Here is a 19,415-nt window from a genome sequence, read left to right as displayed (position 1 = left end):
AGTACTCAAAACATAATTAACAATAAAAAAGATTAAAAAAAAAGAATAGAAAAAATAAAAAAGTAGTCTGTTTAACTGCACTTCCATCTTGAATATAAATTATAAGTATGTCTTTATTGCAGTCTTCTGAATAAATGAATGGTGGTAATGCAAATACTTTTTTATACAAATTCCACCAATTGCACAATGGCAAATTCAGGCATTGGATCAGGTTTCCAGTTATTCAAAATCATTATCTTGGTTACCAGACTTGCCAAAAAAATCTTTAGTCTGTGACTTAAAGACATCACTATACATATCTAACACATTTATTTGTAGGTGTAAGTGTACTAACTCATCTATTAAAATGTAAAACAAATGTTGTGTTTTGATCTAAAATTAATAAACTTTTTTCACAGGTCCACCAACTGTGGTACAAATCAGCTTGTTCGATATGACATTACCAGCATGCATAAAAACGTGTAAGGTGAAATATGCATCCCAATAATTATCTTGAATTGCTCTATTTCTTACAGAATTGTGATACTTGTATTTTTCTTAACCAAATATTGATAAGACACCCTCCCATTTATCCTTTCCTGGGAAAACATTATTTGGATTTTATTGTATAAATTTCTGTAAATCAATATTAATTTTTTTACAGGAATAAAATTTTATTTTATATTATTGTTTTCTTTTCCAATCAAATCCACCATATCCTTATATAATCTGATTAGTAATAGGATATCTAGTTTATTCTGTTGACAGGTCCTCCCATGTACTTAAATATACTGATGGAAACAAAAATTGAGTCATAGGTTAACAATATACAATTTGATTTTCCCATGGAATCTTAAATTTTAGGCATAATGCTAGTATTGCTAACCTATAGGGAGTATAATAGCTTATTATTCCAAAATCTGATTAATTTGGTTTTATTAGTCTGTGTATCAGGCAATTGATTTAGTTAGGGCAATTTTAATTATTTCCATTATCTTTTTTGATAATATTTTAGAATAGTAGTATTTGTAAAAGCATTTGCAATGACGTATCTGTGTATACTCGGCAATGCTAACCCACCTTACTCAATAGAGGCCATCACTACATTCCATGGAGTTCTTTATGACCCACCTCTCCACAAAAACTTTTAAAAATACATTTCACTTGAGCTATCCATTTTATGGTAGGAGGAGTTAATACATATTGAATAGGAGATAGTATTGGCAAGGACATCATCTTCACAATATTACTTCTACCAAACACAGAAAAAATATTTTCAATTTTTTAACACTAATTCAGTTTTCTGCAAGTATAAAGAATATGTGTTTTGTACAAGAGTTTCAAAATTAGCATTAAGCTTGTTACCCAAAAATTGTTTCCACTATATTTGGTACACATGACTGTCAAGCTTGACTAGACTGATCCTTTCTAAGGATCTGTACTCTTTCTGATTCGTCATAACTCATTTCATATCTTACGAAGTCTCTGATTTTGTGTATCAAAAAAAAAATACTTTTTTTCCCTATGTTTACTTTTTTATATTAACTACTACTTTTAAAAATTGCTGTGGCTGTAATCTAGCTGTTTTTTACATTTTTTTTAATTTAAATAAGTTTAGTAAGGTGACAAAAGGTAATCTGCTAACTCTCAAAAATGCCACTTGTATAATATCTGTAATCATTGACCAAATGTTATATGTATGTAGTGGTGCTTTTCTCCCCGGGCCTCTGCTGAAAAAGGGCTTCGGCTCAGTCAGACATACCTGGTCAACAAATGTAAAATAAATAAATAAAATCATATTAGTAATATTTTCCATGTCTGTGCTAACGTTGGCTGTAGTGATCATTAAGTCATCAGCATAGGCAAACGTGGACAGTTATTTCTTCTTTACTACAGGAGCAGTAATTATTTCCTGAAATTTATATAAAGATGGATTTATTGCTAAGACAAAAAGTGTTGTTACTGAAGGGCATTCTTGTATTGCTCCTGTAGGTTTAAATTTAGGTAGTGCTTTGTTATTAAGTTTAATATATGCCTCTGAAGGCATTTTGAATTGTTGTAATAACTGGAGAGGGCACTTCTTAGTATTCAAATGCTTGCCAAATGCAAGTTCTGTTGATGTAATCAAAACGTTTTGTGGCATCTAATTTAACTAAATTTAAAAACTTTTGTCTTTTAATGACTATTTTCAGTTTGCCAAACTGGTACTTGCAAATATACATTTGCGTCTGACTTTTTTTGTAAGGGGAGAATTCAAATTGCATAGGATGTAGTACTTCAAGTGTGCAGTTAATTTCAAATTGAACATTTTTGCTATAATTTTATAATCAGAGTTGATCAAAGAAATGGGCTTATAATATTCTGATCTTGTTCCATCTTTTTCATTTTTATTACAACTGTTTCTGCTGTGTTCATAGATTGTGTGTTTTCCAGTTATGAATGATCATTAAATTTGCTGTTTGATATAGTAAAGGAGAAAACACATGAAAATATGTATCTGTCTGGTCCTAGAGCTTTATTAGTTTTAAAAGATTTAGTAGCATCTTTTATCTGTTGTATTCTTATTATTGGGTCAGTGGAACTTAAATCCAGCTTAGGAGTAGAAGCTAACCACATCTTGATTTTATCTGTGTCATGAACACTTTCTTTATTATAAACTTTAACAATAAAGTTATTTTAAATATTAGCAATTTAAAAAAAATTCACACACATTTAATTTTCTCCAAGCAACTGAAAAATAAGATTTTTATATTTTTGTTACTTGGCACTCTGATGCTAAAGGCTTCCCTATCTAATCTAACTAAAAAATATATTTCTGAATATATCTGATCTCTTTTTTGATAGAGTATTGCATCTCACTTTGTTCTATTATTTTGGATTGCCATATTTTAGCATAGTCAGTATCAATGGTCATCAGTAGTGTTTATTATGCATTGCTGTTATAATTCTTTGATTCTCTTTCTGAATTATATTTTTATATTAAATATTTTCATGCAACTCTGCATTGTAGCTTTAAAAGTATCCCATGTCTAATTCACTGAAACATTTATATTCACTCCACAGAAAGTAATTAATTATTCTAGTATAATTTCTACAAAAAGGGAGAGCACTTGCCCTTCTTATTACTCTATTTGCAAATATATTTTAAGTGAAATTAATTTTATTTATGCAGTGAGAAATTTGTTTTATAAATTCACTTGTTTTTCCACATGTAACAAAGAGAATATAGTTTATCAAGCAGTATGCAATGCTTGTCCTAGTTTTTATTTAGGGAAATGTAATATGAAATTGAAACAGAGAATGTCAGTGTATTTCTCTGATATTAGACCAAGTGTTGCTAAGAATTCTCTCACAAAACATGCAGAAGAAATGGGTGTTTAACATACTTTTAAGTTTAGATTTATGCAGGGAAGTATACCTGCTGTAGGAGGGGTGATATGGAAACTGCAGAACGTAACTAAATTATTAGATTGAATGCCAACAGAAAACTGGGTTTTAATTAACTTGTCAGCGTAAAACCAGTACTGAAAAAGAAGCAAATCAGTCTGTAAAAATGATTAGGTGACTTTGTGATCAAATTGTACCTCTGTAATTTTATATAAATTAAGTTTTTAACATATTCTAGTTGTGTTTTTATATTTATTTTTATATTTACATGTATATGTGTTTTTGTATGCATACGTTTTTATTGGTTCTCAGCATTGATCGGTTGTTTGCATCATGTAATTAGTCATGTAGAAGTGTTCATTACCATTGCACAGTAGAGGCACAGGGCTTTTTTTGCATCCCCCTCCCAACACATACACACACATCTGAAATAGAGAACTGGCTTAACTCATACTAAATCCCAAGAAAACACAACTAATGCTATTCCATTCTACTAAAACGAGCAACCTTACCTTCTCTATACTGTCCACCAGCAAAACCCAAATCCCTCCTGTCACTGAGGCTAAACTCCTAGGAGTTACCATTGACCAGCAACTCAAATTCACAAAGCACATATCAAGTCCACAAAAAGCTAGGTTCCCTATATTGCTGTAAAAGTTATCTAACCACCGAATCTCAAATTGCAATAGCCAAGACCCACCTCCTGTCTGCTCTACTTTATGCATCCTCATTTCTAACTAATCTTTACAAAACTGACCTTAATAAACTTTCCATCTTTTACAACAAAATTGCTAGATTCCCTACGAATGCCAAATCACGATCCCACCACTGCCTGTCTCTACAAGCCTTGAGTTTCCAAACTTGTTAAGGTACTATCAACTCAGCCTAGCTCTTCTAATTCTGCACTATCCTGAGAAAACCCCGGACCTGACTGGCATGCTGAACTTCTAAAATTCAAATAGACAACTTCTGTCCTCCAACAAAGCCTTAATCAAAACCATCACATGCAAAAACAACTCCGGGGAATCGCTGTTTGTCCATGACATAGCAAAACTATGGAACAACCTTCCCCCTGACCTCAGATTACAAAACTCCACACCTTCCTTCAAAAGCCTGCGTAAACATACCTCTTCACCAACCATCTATGCACCTGTAATTGACCCCCTGAAGCCTCGTCTGCTTACTATTTCTACACCCTGTCTGTCCTGGGCAACACAAACAACACCATTTAACTATACCTATCCATGTGTGAGCAAAAACCTATATATTAGTGTGTGTGTGTGTGTTTGACATATATATATATATATATATATATATATACACAAACAAAATAAGTCCGGAACTCAGGAGTGTGCTGTAATAAAATATCAAAAATCCAACAAGCAGCACAATTAACAAAGCCAGAGCCAGTTGATATCTAGTCCCAGTATGCCTTCAGCATATGTATCAAATGCTGAACAAAAGCATAGATGAAAAAATTCAGCGTAGTTCAAATGCTGAAAACAATTCCAATGACTCAGTTTAACAGCTTGCCAGCAATTCACTAGATGTGCATAAAGAACATGCTTCAAGATGAATAGCTAAAAGTATAGACGCATTTATTCAGCTTGCAGAAATAAAAACAATAAAACTGTAGAGGGATAAGCGCTTTCGGGTTACTCCAAACAACCCTTCTTCAGATCCATATAACTTGTGTCTCTCAAGTATCTGATTTTTAAAATACTTTCAACCATTGAACAGCTAGCTTCAATTTGACGTGTCATAGATGTCTCTTCAATCTCCGCCCTTTCAGGGCGGGTTTCATAGGGAAAGCTGTATTGAGCCCAGGTTTTTGATATGCTCCCAGTTTCCCTATCCAAAGCATTTCTTCTTGTTCAAGTCTATAATTCACATCACCCCCTCTCTTTGAAATATATATGATATGTAAAGCTCTAAATACAAAACTATGTCCTTCATTATCTCTAATATGCTTGGCCAAGGGATTTTTATAGTCTTTAAGTCTTGTATCACTAATGTGTTTGGACAGTCTCTCTTTCATCTGTCGTATCATTTTTCCGACATAGAAATTGTCACATGCTAGGCAAGTGGCTAGGTATAGGACATTTTGTGTAGTGTAATCTGCATAAAAATTACTAACATATCTCTTTTTAGTAACTGGATGCTTGAAATAGCCATCCGTACATATATATCTGCACATGATGCACCTTCTACATGGAAAAGTTCCTTTTCTCCTTGAGATAGTGTGTGATTCCATTTCATTATCTTTACATAGTATTTGCTTTAAGTTCCCTGCATTCCTGAAACAAAACTTAGGTTCTTCTCCCAGGACCTCTCTACATTCTTCACTTGACATAAGTATCTTCCAATTCCTTTTCATTATGTTACATATTTCTTCTGTGTCCGTTGTATGGGTAAGCACCATTTTCAGTTCTTTATATGGATACTTATATTGATTCATATTCTCGTTTCCCTCTTAAGTATGGTTTGCCTTTCTCATTCCTTTCCAAATCTACTTGTTGTCTCATACTCAACACCTCTTCTTCTCTATACCCTCTTGCTTTCAGATGTTCTGACATGTCATCCATCGCCATTGCAAGAGTTGTGTCGTCCATATGTATCCTGGACGTTCTTAAGAACTGTCCCCTCATGGTGTTCTTATGGGTATATCTTGGGTGCATACTACTTCTTGGTAGAATACTATTTTTCCAGCAATTCTTTCTATACAGACTAGTTTCTATTTTCCCTTCTCCATCCTGTGTGATTCGTACATCAAGGAAGTCCATCTGCACATCACTGTGGGTCACAGTGAACTGTAAAAAGTTCGTATTGTTCTCCAAATATATATGGAATCTGTCGAATTCGTCAACGTCACCTTCCCACATGATGTAAATGTCGTCCACAAACCTTAAATATACTTTTAAGTGGTTCTTCCATGGATTATCTTGATGTATTACTCTGTCCTCCCAATGCGCCAAAACTATGTTTGCATAGCTATTGGCGCATGGCGTACCCATCGCTACACCACATAACTGTATATAGTATTTCCCTTCAAACATGAATACATTGTTGTTCAAAATAATCTCCATTAGGTCACACAGAATTGTAACCTGTCTTTCATCATATGTGCCTTTGTCTGATAGAAAACCTCTTAATGCTGCTATTCCATAACCATTGGAGGTACTGGTGAACAAATTCTTAATGTCCATACTGATCATGATATATTTCAAGCAATAATGTTACTGTTTGAAGTCCCTGTGTGTGAATGGGTGCTATTTATTTGACTTCAAACAGTAACATTATTGTTGGTATCATTGGTTTTATGTATAAATATAAATACATGAAACTTTTTAGCATAGAGCATTTTAGAAATGCAATGTTTTGGTGAAAAATGTGTAGAGAGGTGTGCACATATTATACATGTGTGTTTTGGGGGGGGTGTATATACATGTACATTTATGCAAGTGTTTACATTCAGATTTTAAATAACATTTTTAAATAAAATGTTTGTATAATATTGGGGCGTGTTAAAATATGGTAACATGGTTTAAAAAGTGTGGAGCCTTTTGAAATTTTAAAATCTTAAACTTTGTATTATGCAACTTGTCGTGATTTTTGTGATTCTAAAAGGAAGTGATAGTGCATACTTCCTTATTCTGAAGAAGTCTATGTGCACTCCCTGACGAAAGCGATCAAATAATTGTGGAGTCTTGTCAATCAGGTGTCTCTTTTGTGGCGTTGTTTTTAGTTTTTGGTGTTTTGGATTCCATCAGCTAGCATGCTTAGACAACAGTAATTAACTATGGCTTCATCATTAGGTTCTTCATCAAGAAGTAATCTCAGAGCATCTGCCTATTTGACTTATTGTAGCTATTACAGCATAACGGGTAATACCATTCATTCGTTCGAAAGAAACAATTGCGGTTAAATATATCTCAAGTCTCAGAAATGAAAAAACTGTCTATAGTGTATTAGAAAAATATATGGATGCACTGAAACTGTTTAAATATAAAATAAGATATAGTAAGAATTGATTTAGAGAGATCAAGAGTTTGGACTGCATAAAGAGAAAAGAATATGCAAAGTCAAACTGTTTAATACACTTCTGTGCAGTATGCTTCTAATTAATAACCACTTCCATTTAGTATACGAGTTAAAGTAGACCACTGCACTCTGAAAAGTAGTGAAATATTCCGAAATAACAGAAATAAACAAATGGTTGTTATATTTGTTCTAAGACCTATCCCCCTCCCAGTACTAAATATAAACTAGTTATGCTCCACCAACATTATTATGGTATGAGTAATTTGAATATAAGATGATAATCTCCTTCATTGTTTGATCCTTTAATACAATCAGCTATCTCAGCCAGAAGATTTCAGGCTTGCTTGTGTTACCCCAAACAGAAGGTAGTTGGATTCCACACTATATTTCAAGTCCATTGAATCCATTGTTATGTAGTAGGTGCCGAAGTATTTTTCCAGGAACTTTACTTTTTTCCAGAATCTGTTATATAATTTTAATTTTGTGGTTTATTTTAAGGCAGTCTGATGTACCCACCTGACCCTCTGCATTGAAGATTTAGCAATACTTTTTTTTTTAAACCTTGAGGTATATTATATGGTTAAATTGTGATGTGGTAATTCTATATTACATTTTCTTGCATACAGCTCATTAAGATTTGTACCATTAGAAAAAAAAGGAAATGAAAAATGTTAATTTCTTTAGAAGTTAGTTGTTCTGTTCATTCTTCTTTGGCAGCAAAAAGAACAGAGGAGGAGCAAAAAGAAGATGAAATATCATTGTTCACTAAATATTACACAGAATGGAAAGGAAGTGATAAAAAAGCAGGATCCTATAAGATTATTCCTAGATTTTACTATAGGGTAAGTAACAGTGACTTAGTAAGTAGAGTTATTTTTATTATATATTCTTGTTGCCTTGTACTTCTCTCCAACTCCTCTCTTTGAACAGACTTATGTTTTAAGAATGGTCTGTATCATGTTTTGGGTGCTGGGGGAACCCTGACCTACCTGATATGATTTCAGTTGTTGCCATGACACAGGTCACCATTATGTGTACTGCAACTTATTGCTTGTTCTTTATTCTGAGTTGTATTACTGGCAATTTGCCTGCATTAGAGTATGCACATAATGCCGTGTAGGGTGTGGAAATGCAATCTTCTGCAAGTGACATGCATGTATGAGTGCTTCTTGGCTATTTAGTGCACACTTGTGTCTGTTTCCTAGTAACTACTACAGGGAAAGGGGGATCGGACTTACAGTGGTCAACTAAGTGGCCTATTTCCTGTGAAGGAGGGCATGCTTGTTGTGAATGTTTGATCTGTTTTCTGATATTGAAACACTTCAGATTTGCTCCTGAACCTCATTCTGAGTTAGTGTTACCGCTTTCACTGTAAATTCACTTATACTGCAGCTAAATGTACTAAAAAATACCATAGATCTTCGCAAAAACAAACATACTTGACTATGCAAAACATGAGCATGTTGCTCATATGAACTCTTAAAAAACTTTTATTCAGTTATCATTTGTGACATAAGCAAACTTACATTTATATGAAAGTAATCAAATCATATTAACAAGTTCATGTTTACAAACATTATACATTGTATATAATGTTTTATATCATATATAATCTAAGCAACATAAATAAATTTTTCAATTCCTGCCTTGTGTTAAACTTCATTCATCTTATTTTTCTGCATGTATTGTTCTCATAATTTCCATTTTCGCTGTAATTTACTCAAATCCTTTTCTAAAGGTCCCACTTCTTGTGCTTTTATCTCTGTTACAGTATTTACTGGTTCAAGTATAGTTGGTTGTACATTTTGATTTCCATTTTCCAGTAAATGCTTTTTTGGCACCCACCAAAATTAACCTTAAGGCCTTAATATGTCTAGGCAATTCAGATTTTGTATCCTACCTCAAAAAAGTAATTTCCGTAGTTACACTCATTTGCTAACACAGTAGTATTTCTGACAAAGTACTCTGTAAGAATTAAAAGTCTCCCAAACCTTTACACTCCAATAACTTATGTACCCAGTTACCTCTCCCCATTTGCTAACCCAGTAGTATTTCTGACAAAGTACTCTGTAAGAATTAAAAGTTTCCCAAACCTTTACACTCCAATAACTTATGTACCCAGTTACCTCTCCCCATCACAACTCCACCATTTGCCATTTACCTGAGGAAAAATTCTTTGGAGTCTGCTTGGAGTATAAATGTATCTATGCAAATATTTACAGGCAAAAATCCTGAATCTTCTAGATTTTATTGTATATTTGGGAGCCATACATATGTCCTTCCATTGTTTCTTTGTGAATTGCATATCTAATCCCTCTTCCCAGTTTTTTTCCAATCTCTTCTGATTGATTCTTCTAGTTATTGTGCAGTATTCTATATGTCCTGTGACATCTCTGTTCTGGGCCAGCAATCAAGGAGACTTAATCCTCATCACTGACACTGGATAGGGATGTTCATTGGAATAAAAATAGATGCACACAGTATTTCCAGGTGCAGCTCTCTGCACCAAGCACAATTGCCCTTAGGCGCACACAGGGAACACACTCAGTCCAGGTGCTGGGTTTCCCTGTCTCTCTCTCTCTCTCTTTCTCTCTCTCTCTCCAGGCCCCCACTAAGACTCCCCACTGGCACAGTAGAGTTGAGTCATCAACCGAGTGTTCCAAGCCAAGTCCTCCACCATCCTCTATGTGAAACCAGTGTTCTCTGGCCCTGCTGCAAGTAGCTGACACACACACTGTTTGAGATTTGATTTTCACACTCACACACACACACACACACACACACACACACACACACACACACACACACACACACACACACACACACACACCCCTGGGAAAGGCTGGAAATGATTTACTAGCTCTGCTACTTTTGCCCAGGTAGGTAGTTATACTGCCACCTGCCAGCTACTCTAATGCTCTTACAAGGGTACCCAATTATACTGAGTAAAATTAATACTAATACAAATGTAGTATTTGACCAATGCAGCAAAGCTTTCAGGAGTGGTCACAGTGTCACCAAATAAATATGAGTCCTCTCAAAGATTAAAATATTCTTTAACAGACCAGCCACAATGAAAAGTTTAAATATATTTAATAATAAAAGAAGATGAAAATACTAAATATCTATTTACAGTAAACACAAGAGTTTCAGTCACAGGAAATATTAAAAATAACACAGATGGGAAGGTTGACACAGATACATAAATGTAGTAGTTGACTAATCTTGATATATTTTCCTTGATCTAGTAAGTGAATTAGGGAACAGTAATTCTTTATCTAAAGAATTGCTGTTCCCTAATTCACTTACTAGAGCAAGGCAAGATGAAGTGGTGAGTGGTCTTCCTTTTTTGTCAGGTTTCAAAAACAGACTGCTCTGAGACTTCTTTCTTATCTAGTATTAAAACATCATTTCAGTGCTGGATTACAGTTTGACATTACATACATCTGGTTGTCTGACTCTGGTTCACACACTACCCCCTTTTACTAGAAACTGAACCAGAATCCGGCACATAAGTGTTACCATACACACAGATAGAGCTTTGCTAAGATGTGTTATAGCATCTGGAAACTATAAAATCATTTCAAAGCTTCCGGCCTTCCAGGGTAGCAATCACTTCATCTATAAGGACAATACAGTAGGATTCCTAGTCCTGCTTTTCACAGACATTTCATCTCTGGCTGCAATAAGAACTGTAAGATATAATCTTTATGGCCTAAACCAGGTAATTTAATTTCAGACTATTTTTCAGAGTTAGCTGGACTGAGATTAACCTCTTCTCTTCCAGTATTGTCTGTTACAATATATTCATTTCAACAGTTACAATACAGTCTGACATACAGGTGTATTTCTTTGCTGTACAGCAAGGAATGTAATCACTAGCTTGCAATCCAAATGTCATCTTGGCCTCATATCATTCTTTTACCTTTCCCTCCCTGATTATTTGTTCCTAATACCTTGGTTTCTTTACCAACTTCCTCAAGTAAATTCCACCCCTTTTGTCTATTCTCTGTACCCCTGATTGCAGTCATCCCTATCTTAAGAACATCCTTTCCCCATTCCTGTGTTTGCTTAGTTCTTAGCATACTTTCTGCTACTTTATGAATACAATATATATATATTTTTAATTTCTCCACATCATTTGGGTTGCTAATATGATGGGAATGGACTCCATTCCTAAATCAAAGTATGATTAAAGTTCATTAAGTTAGTATTGTTTCAGTCTTTGATGTCAGCCAGAAGTGCTCTTCGCAGTACCTGCAATGTGCCCAGTAATAACTTTCTACATTTCATACGGAGTTACATATTTTGGCAACATATCTAAATACAATTGTAGATTCTTTTTATAAGACTAGTTGTTCCTCCTACTATTGGACCTGTCTTGGTATCTTTCTTTCACATTGCTCTCGTTTCTGCCTGCAAATTTTGATATTTTATGACTTTGTGTCTCTGTGTACGCAAGACACTGTAGTCACTGGATGTAAGGGTGTAATGACTTCAATGACCAGTGTTACTTTTGTCTTCTTTTCATGGACCACTATATCTGGTTTTCTTCCATCTGTCTTTTGAACTGTTGGTAATGGGTGATCCTATGTGATGTAGACTTAATCATTTTCTGTGATGCTTTTTGGCTGATGTTTACAGTGTTTTTCAGCTATTTCATTATTATAATGTTTGCACAATCCTCAGTGCAACAATCTTGCCACATGCTGCTTTTCAGTATATAGTCCTTCTGCCATTAGTGTGCAACAACCAGCAAGAAGGTGTGCGACTGTTTCCAGTTCTGTTTTACAAAACCTACATTTGTCTGATTCTCCCACATGTTCAATAGACTGTGTAAACCAACGTGTACGTAGGCCACTGTCTTGGACCGCCAGTATTAACCTTTCATCTTTTGGTTTAAATTTGCCTCTCCATAACCATTTCTGCATTCGATTCTGATCAACATGAGGTTCTTCCGGGAGTTTTCTATACTTGCAACTATATTTATGCATTTTCCACATTTCTTGCCTTCTCATCTTTCTTTTGTTTTTGGCACATTCAGTTGTTGTTTGATTTTTATCTATTTCTTGTTTGATTTCCATTCCCACTTGATGCAGATATGCTTCTGCTAGACTTGGAAGGGAAATCATCTTAGATTCATTCTCCTCATGCTTCAAAACCTTCACTGTTTGGGTTTTGTGAGGTCAGCAGATGTATATGCAGTACCACAATTGCAAATATGTACGTGTAATCAGTTTCAAGGAGGCCTATACCTCCTTCAGAATGGGGAATATGTAATCTTGGTATGCACTAATTTTTGTAAATCATTTGATGAGCATGAAGCATCCTTCTTGTTTTCCTGGCTAATCTGTCCAGCACCTTTTGGGGCCAATTATTCACCCCAAAACTGTGAGTTAGGACAGGAAGAGCAATTTGGTTTATAGCTTGAATTTTATAACTAGATGTTAACACTGTTTTCAGGATTAATTAATTTAAGTCTTCTAAAGTATTCTTTACTAAGTTTTATTCACATTTGTTCGTGTTTTTTCTTGATCCTTTATCAATTCCCAAATATTTACACACACCTTTTTGCTCAAGTCCTTTTATATCACATTCTTGTCCCAAACTGATGATTTATTGGTGCTGCAACTTTCCTGCTTTAAAGGTTGCTTTTGCACATTTATCAAGACCAAATGACATTCTTAAATCATCCGAAAATGTTTTGACTACTTACAGTTGTGCTTTCTGTTCCTCATCTGATAAGCTATACAGTTTTAAATTGCCAACAAAGAGAAGATAAGTCTTTACACTTTGTTGCTTTCTGAGAGCCAAATTATAGCCATGACCTAATCTGTTAAGTAGACAGCTTAATGGGCTAAGGGCAAGGCAAAAGAGCAATGGTGACAAGACAGTCACCTTGGAATATCACTCTTTGGATTTTTATCCCTGGAATAATAATTTGTCCTTTTATCATGGCTTAACTGCAAAGTAGTTTGCCACTGTTTCATGGTTGCTATGATGTAACGTATTGTTGTAGGGTGTATCTTATACATTTTTAAGCACTCTTTTATTCATGAATGTGGGATACTGTCAGATGCTTTTTTTTTGTAGTCAGTCTATGCCATATTTAGATTTTCCTCCTTTTTGCACTTCTCCACTATGACTTTAATTAACAGCAAATGATCCTGTGTTCCATATGACTTTCTTTTATTGCTCTTTTATTCTATTGCCATAGTTGAGTTTTCTTAAAATGACTATAAACTCTATCTGCATTATTTCCAGTGAATAGTTTATATGTCGTCAGAAGGCAAGTTATAGTTTTTAGGGTTGCTTGCAGGATCACTCTCAAGTAGGAGCATTGTTTTTCCTGTTAGCCAGGCTGGTGTCTTTTCAGGGTGCGTATATAAGTAGTCCTTTGCACGAAGATTTAGCCATGAGTAAGATGTTAATACTTTTAACCAGAAGTTAGGTGCTGTATCTGGGCGTGGAGTTTTCCGATTAGATGCTTATCTTAACTTTGTTTCAATCTCTCTGGCTGTTACTTCATCCAATTTCATATCCTGTACATTTGAACTTCCTATTCTTTCATTTACTTCTTCTATCCATTTAGCATATTTGTTATGTTCCACAGGAAATTCATAAGTATTTCTCCAAAATGTATATGTTTCTTCTTTTTTGGTGGTCTTTCAACTCCTTTTACCTTGTTTCCCAATTCTCTATAAAACGTTTTTGGGTCATCAATAAATAGCTTATTTTGTACTTTTCCTTTATACTTATCTGTGCATCTTCTAAGTTTTTCTGCTTGTGCTGATATTTTTAGTTTATTATTTGTGATAGTGCATGATAAATCTTGATCTGTTATAGTACTGCACATTGCTTTTATTATGTCTTTTTTTTGTGAGTATATTTGTTGATCTGTTCCCTCTTCTATACTCTTCTAACAATACCACTTCTTGTCTTAATTGCTTTATAGTTTTCTCTATTCAATACTTCCATGATGGTATTCAATTTCTCCCATTCCTTTCCCCACTACCCTGTTTTCTTGTGGTAGAATTTTATCTATTATTAATTTAGCCGCACAGTAATATATCATTTTTATTTATGTTCTATCACATGGATCTCTATGGACAGTCCTAATTACTGTGTTCATTTGTTTTATCAAACTTCTAACTTTTGGGGTTTTATTGACCATCTGCAATTTCTTTCTTTCATTGATCTTAATATGTCTCTCTCTGTTAAATCAAGCAACTCTTCTCTTAGCTCATTTTCTTCAAAACTGAAGGAATATTTTTTGTTCTCCATTTCCTGCAGTCATTCTATAGAAAGTTCTATAGCATCTTCTTGTGGCATATTCTCTTTGACTTCATCCTGTGTCATTCGTTGCTCTGTCATATGGGAACTCATTGACATATCCCTCCTCAACATTGAGTGAGTCAGAGTTGCCAGTTTCCTGTTACTTCCCTTGCTGTCCTACTTCAAGTCTACATTTATGCTGGTTTCCTGTGAAAGGCTCCAAAATATCTTCAAATGGCGACTGACCTGTTCCTTCCTGTTCCACTGGTTTCGCCTTAATTTGAATGTCCATTGTTCTATCTAAAAGAACATGAAAATACTAAATAATATTCTGTATGACTGTTGTTATTTACCTTAAGGATCTGCATCCAAAATCCCATTCTTTCCTTATTAATTGAATTACCTCCCTTCTTCATCATCATCCCTTTCCACTTTGAATTGTAGCTTTCTGCTTGTGTTGAGTACAAGAGCTTTAGCTGTGTGGCTCTGAAATATCCCTTCAAATCAGGTAATACTAAACCTTGTTCTGTTGGGAGGATCAACTTATTTCGCTTGACTCTTGCCCTCTTCCCTTTCCAAATAACATCTGTCAACTCTTTATTAATTACTATCTACAACTTCTCAAAAATATGCCTGACCTGTGTGTAAAACTAAAGTGACTGCTCTTATCTTGCTATCCATATCCATTGACAAGAGCTTCCAGTTTCTCAGTTTTTATATTATCTTTGCACATATCGTTAGCTGCCATAATAGAATCCTTTATAATCCATATTCCTAAATAGTTAATTTTATCATGTCCCTATTAATATGGGAATTCAAACTTCTACCATAATACCAACTATTCTTTGAGACTTTCATGCAGATTGATTATACATCACCATCTCCTCCTATATGTACTATTAGTTTTTGAGTCTTATGTATCTCGAACATTGGCATATTTCAGTTGTCCATAAATATTTCCATTTATGCTTTTTCTTGATTTCCCCACTTTTCTCCTTTACACAAATTTTTAATAAAATTTCCAAAGTATCTGTAGTACTTTTACAGGGTCTTTGGTTATTTTTCTTGTTACAGGTTCCCTAAGTTTGGAAACAACCCTTAATATACTTTTGTTGCCTATGTCATTGTGCCAAAAGTTTTTATGCTTTGGAGTTATCAAAAAACAGTTAACGGCAGTCTTTATAAACTCATGCATATTATACAGGTAATCTCTTATTTTCTCTTCAGCCCTATGCAGTGCCTGTTGTTGTACTGTGAAATTCCCCTCATTTTGTAATACATTAACCTTTGTCAGCCCCTCTAAATATCTCTTATTAGTTCTTAGCAAGATCTGTTTTTCTTTAATTCGATTCCTGATTTGAAACTTCACTTTCATTTTATCCCACTTCCTAGCTATAACTTCTGGAGTATTTGCTATCTTCCCTAATAACTCCTGGATAATTTATACTACCCATTCCTTAAATTCCTCTCTTTTTTAGCAAATAGGTGGGGAAGTGCCAGTATCTCATCTTTACTTCATACCCTGCATTTTTATCATAGTAATTATTGGTGCGTGATCTGAAATAGTTATTGGATGCGTATCAAAGTTCTCAATTAAATGCACATTTTCTTGTGAAATATAATTTCTGTCCATTTTAGTCCAGTTATTGTTCCTTGGGGAATAATATGTAAATTATCTCCATGTTCCTAGTACTGAATTCATATCTTTCATACCATATAGTTTCATAAATTTCTTCAGAAATCTACCATCTTGTTTTATTTTCCCTACTAGGCCCCCCAGATGCATCCTCATTGTTGCAATTCAAATTCCAGTTCCCACCTATAAGTAATATTCCCTGCGGAAGGCTTATTATTTCTCCCAAAATTGTTTTAAGCTCCATACTAGTAATTTTATGTGGAATATAAATACATGCCGGCGTAATTCTCATCTCTTGTCAGCAGCCCTTTACTACTACAAATCTGCCAGTATTATCTTGTTTTCCTCTTCTTTTGGGGTTGGGAGAGTGGCCTAATGGTTAAAGTGTTTGCCATACAAACACAAGGTACAGTGTTTGAGTCTCACAAGGGATAACTGACTAGGCTTAAAATGGCTCGCAAGGGCAGTTTATTGTAGTACTGACCTATAAATTTTCCTACTGGAACTTTTCTAGCAATTAATATAAGTACTCCAATTTTTCTTTCTTCCAATATCCATCCTGAAATCCTTTCTTTATCAATTGCACATGCTCACTTCCTTCCAAACGTGCCTCCTGCAACATTGCTATTTGCACTCTGCATTTTTTAGTATAATTATTTTTTCCTTTTTGTCTATAACTTAGAGACCATTCACATTTGAAGGTAAAATGGAAATGTTACTGTTATGGTAGGAAGTCATTATTTCCAGCTATTGTATATGGCAACTTTTTTTAATGTCTGTTTCCAGTGTTTGTGATGCATGCACCCATTAAGGTTTGGCAGTTTAATCCTTTATACAGTTTTTTCTTACCAACATTGGAACCTGTGTCACATTTTACAAGACTTTTTGTTTTAATAAAAACCCTCAAACATAAAACAAACAAACCTCCAGAATACCCCATAACCTGTTAGTGTAATACAAAGACACATAACTATGTACATCTTCAAATAAGGAAGTTTAACCTTCCTAACTGGAACATTTATGCCAAATCGAGAGCTGCTAACACAGGCCCTAATTAACCTGAAATCGAGGCTATACATGCCAAAATGTGTGTTATTGTCTGTGTTTCTACTTACACTAATTGGTGTCTCTTCTTTGATTTAGCTTCACTCCTCCCCACACATGAAAACTTGGATGCTTTCAGAAATCATTAACTTTTTAGCCTCAAAGAAACCAGTGATCTGTCTTTTATTGTCCTTTTGTCAGCTTGTGCCCATAGAAGCATAAGAGAAAAAAATAAAAATGTGGTCCTCTACTACAGCTTGAAAGACAAGCTGGAACTTTTATTGCTAAAGAAAATTTTATATTCAATTTTCTCATATTTACTTGTTTTCACTTAACATTTGTTATTACATTAAGCCAAGGGTCTTAATCCAGACATTCACCTTTGCAAAAGTTAAAGAAAACAGCTGTACGTACTTTTGCACCACATCCCTCACCACAACAACCCAAGATTATAGAAAACATATATATTTTTTAACTTTTCCTTAAGTTTGACTCATTGCAAACCTGTGTGCACCGGATAGAAGTAGTCACTGCTAATTTTATTCTGTTTGTAACCCCGAATGCCTTCCTGGGGGCAGACATCCTCATGAGAGTTTTTCTTCTAAAGAAAAATATTCCCCATAATTCAGAGTCCACTGTTTCTGAGATTATAGTGTCCATAACTGGACTGTCACATGACAGTTCCATTCACTTAGAATGTAAAAACAGAGAACAGCTATTTTTGATAGGCCTCAATACAACTATTACAACTATTATTTATTGTCACAAACTGCCTTTTGCAAATGTGTTTCTTGCTGATGTGTTACACATTCTGTGAAAAAAAGCTTCCAGAACTACCAGCTCATTGCTGAGGTAATAGACTTTAGACATTCAACTTTGATCTGCTTCAGTTTCTTCTGAAGTTACTCGGACTCCTCCCTTATTTCAACCCTCAGCTAGCAAAAGTATCAACTTTCCCACCCTGCAAGGTTCTGCTTTGCATGACAATACATATCAATCAGATTAGCTTGCAGTCTACATGGTGTGTCATTAATAGTATTTCTAACCTTCTAAAACCTGGCACATCTGCTAACCCAAGTCCAGACCCAAATGTTCAAGACATTGATCTTGCCACCCAATTCAACTCTTTCTTCATAAACTCTATTTCCAAACTAACTTCTTCCTTCTCTAATAACACCCCACCTCCTACCTTCACTTCTCCTCCTCCCCCACCCTCTCCATCTCCAGTCTCTAATCTTACCTCCTCTCAACCACCACCATTCTCCATCAAACCCATCCCTATTGCTACCATAAAAAAAACTCTTGCAAAAACTAAGACCTAGCACCAATGCCCCTGGCAGCATTCCCTCATACTTCCTCAGTATAGCTGCCGAAGCCATTGCCTTCCCAATAAGCATCCTAATCAACCGATCTATCCAAGAAGGTCTTGTTCCACAACTCTGGAAAAAGGCTTTCATCATTCCCCTCCACAAAGGAGGCACAGATACTAGCATCTCCAATTTTCGGCCCATTGCCATTCTCTCTCTCCCATTTCAAAACTCCTCGAGAAATGTATCCATCTTCAACTCCTTCCCTATCTCCTGGACAACAACTTATTAACTCCCACCCAACACAGCTTCAGACCCAATCACAGCACTATGACCACCCTCCTATCTTTCCTAGAAATAGTAAACAAAGCTAGAGATTCTGGTCTTATAGTTTCTACCATCCTACTTGACCTCTCTAAGGCCTTCGATACCATCTCCCATAACTTACTACTTACTAAATTATCTAACCTAAACCTTTCTCCATCATCTCTCAACTGGTTCACCAGCTACCTCTCCAACAGGCAACAAGCTGTCAAATGGAAAAAAGCTACCTCCTGTTTCCTCAACACCCCCACTGGTGTCCCACAAGGTTCCATACTGGGTCCCCTGCTCTTTAATATATTCATCAACGACTTTTTCCTATCCATTCCTTATGCTAACATTATTCAATACGCAGATCATTCTACAATTATCTGTTCTGCCCCATCCATCCCAACTCTCTTACAACTAACTCAAAATGCCTTCTC

At 35.0% G+C, this 19,415-nt stretch overlaps 1 protein-coding gene across 2 annotated transcripts in view; it reads left to right on the top strand.

The window, feature by feature from the left end:
• The window catches only part of PPP2R3C (protein phosphatase 2 regulatory subunit B''gamma), a 912,006-nt gene that overhangs the window by 56,103 nt on the left and 836,488 nt on the right, over positions 1-19,415 (top strand). Inside the window, exon 2 of one of the 2 annotated variants that reach the window (XM_044074122.1) lies at positions 8,125-8,249. The exons of the other annotated variant lie outside the window; for it this stretch is intronic. Within the exon in view, the coding sequence (XP_043930057.1) occupies positions 8,125-8,249 (125 nt within the window). The remainder of the gene's footprint in view (positions 1-8,124; positions 8,250-19,415) is intronic. 2 annotated transcript variants of the gene reach the window in all.

Source organism: Protopterus annectens, chromosome 6.part0 (genome assembly GCF_019279795.1).
Source record: "Protopterus annectens isolate FY-2018-M chromosome 6.part0, PAN1.0, whole genome shotgun sequence".
Lineage (NCBI taxonomy): Eukaryota > Metazoa > Chordata > Ceratodontiformes > Protopteridae > Protopterus > Protopterus annectens.
This window is presented reverse-complemented; position numbering and strand designations above follow the sequence as displayed.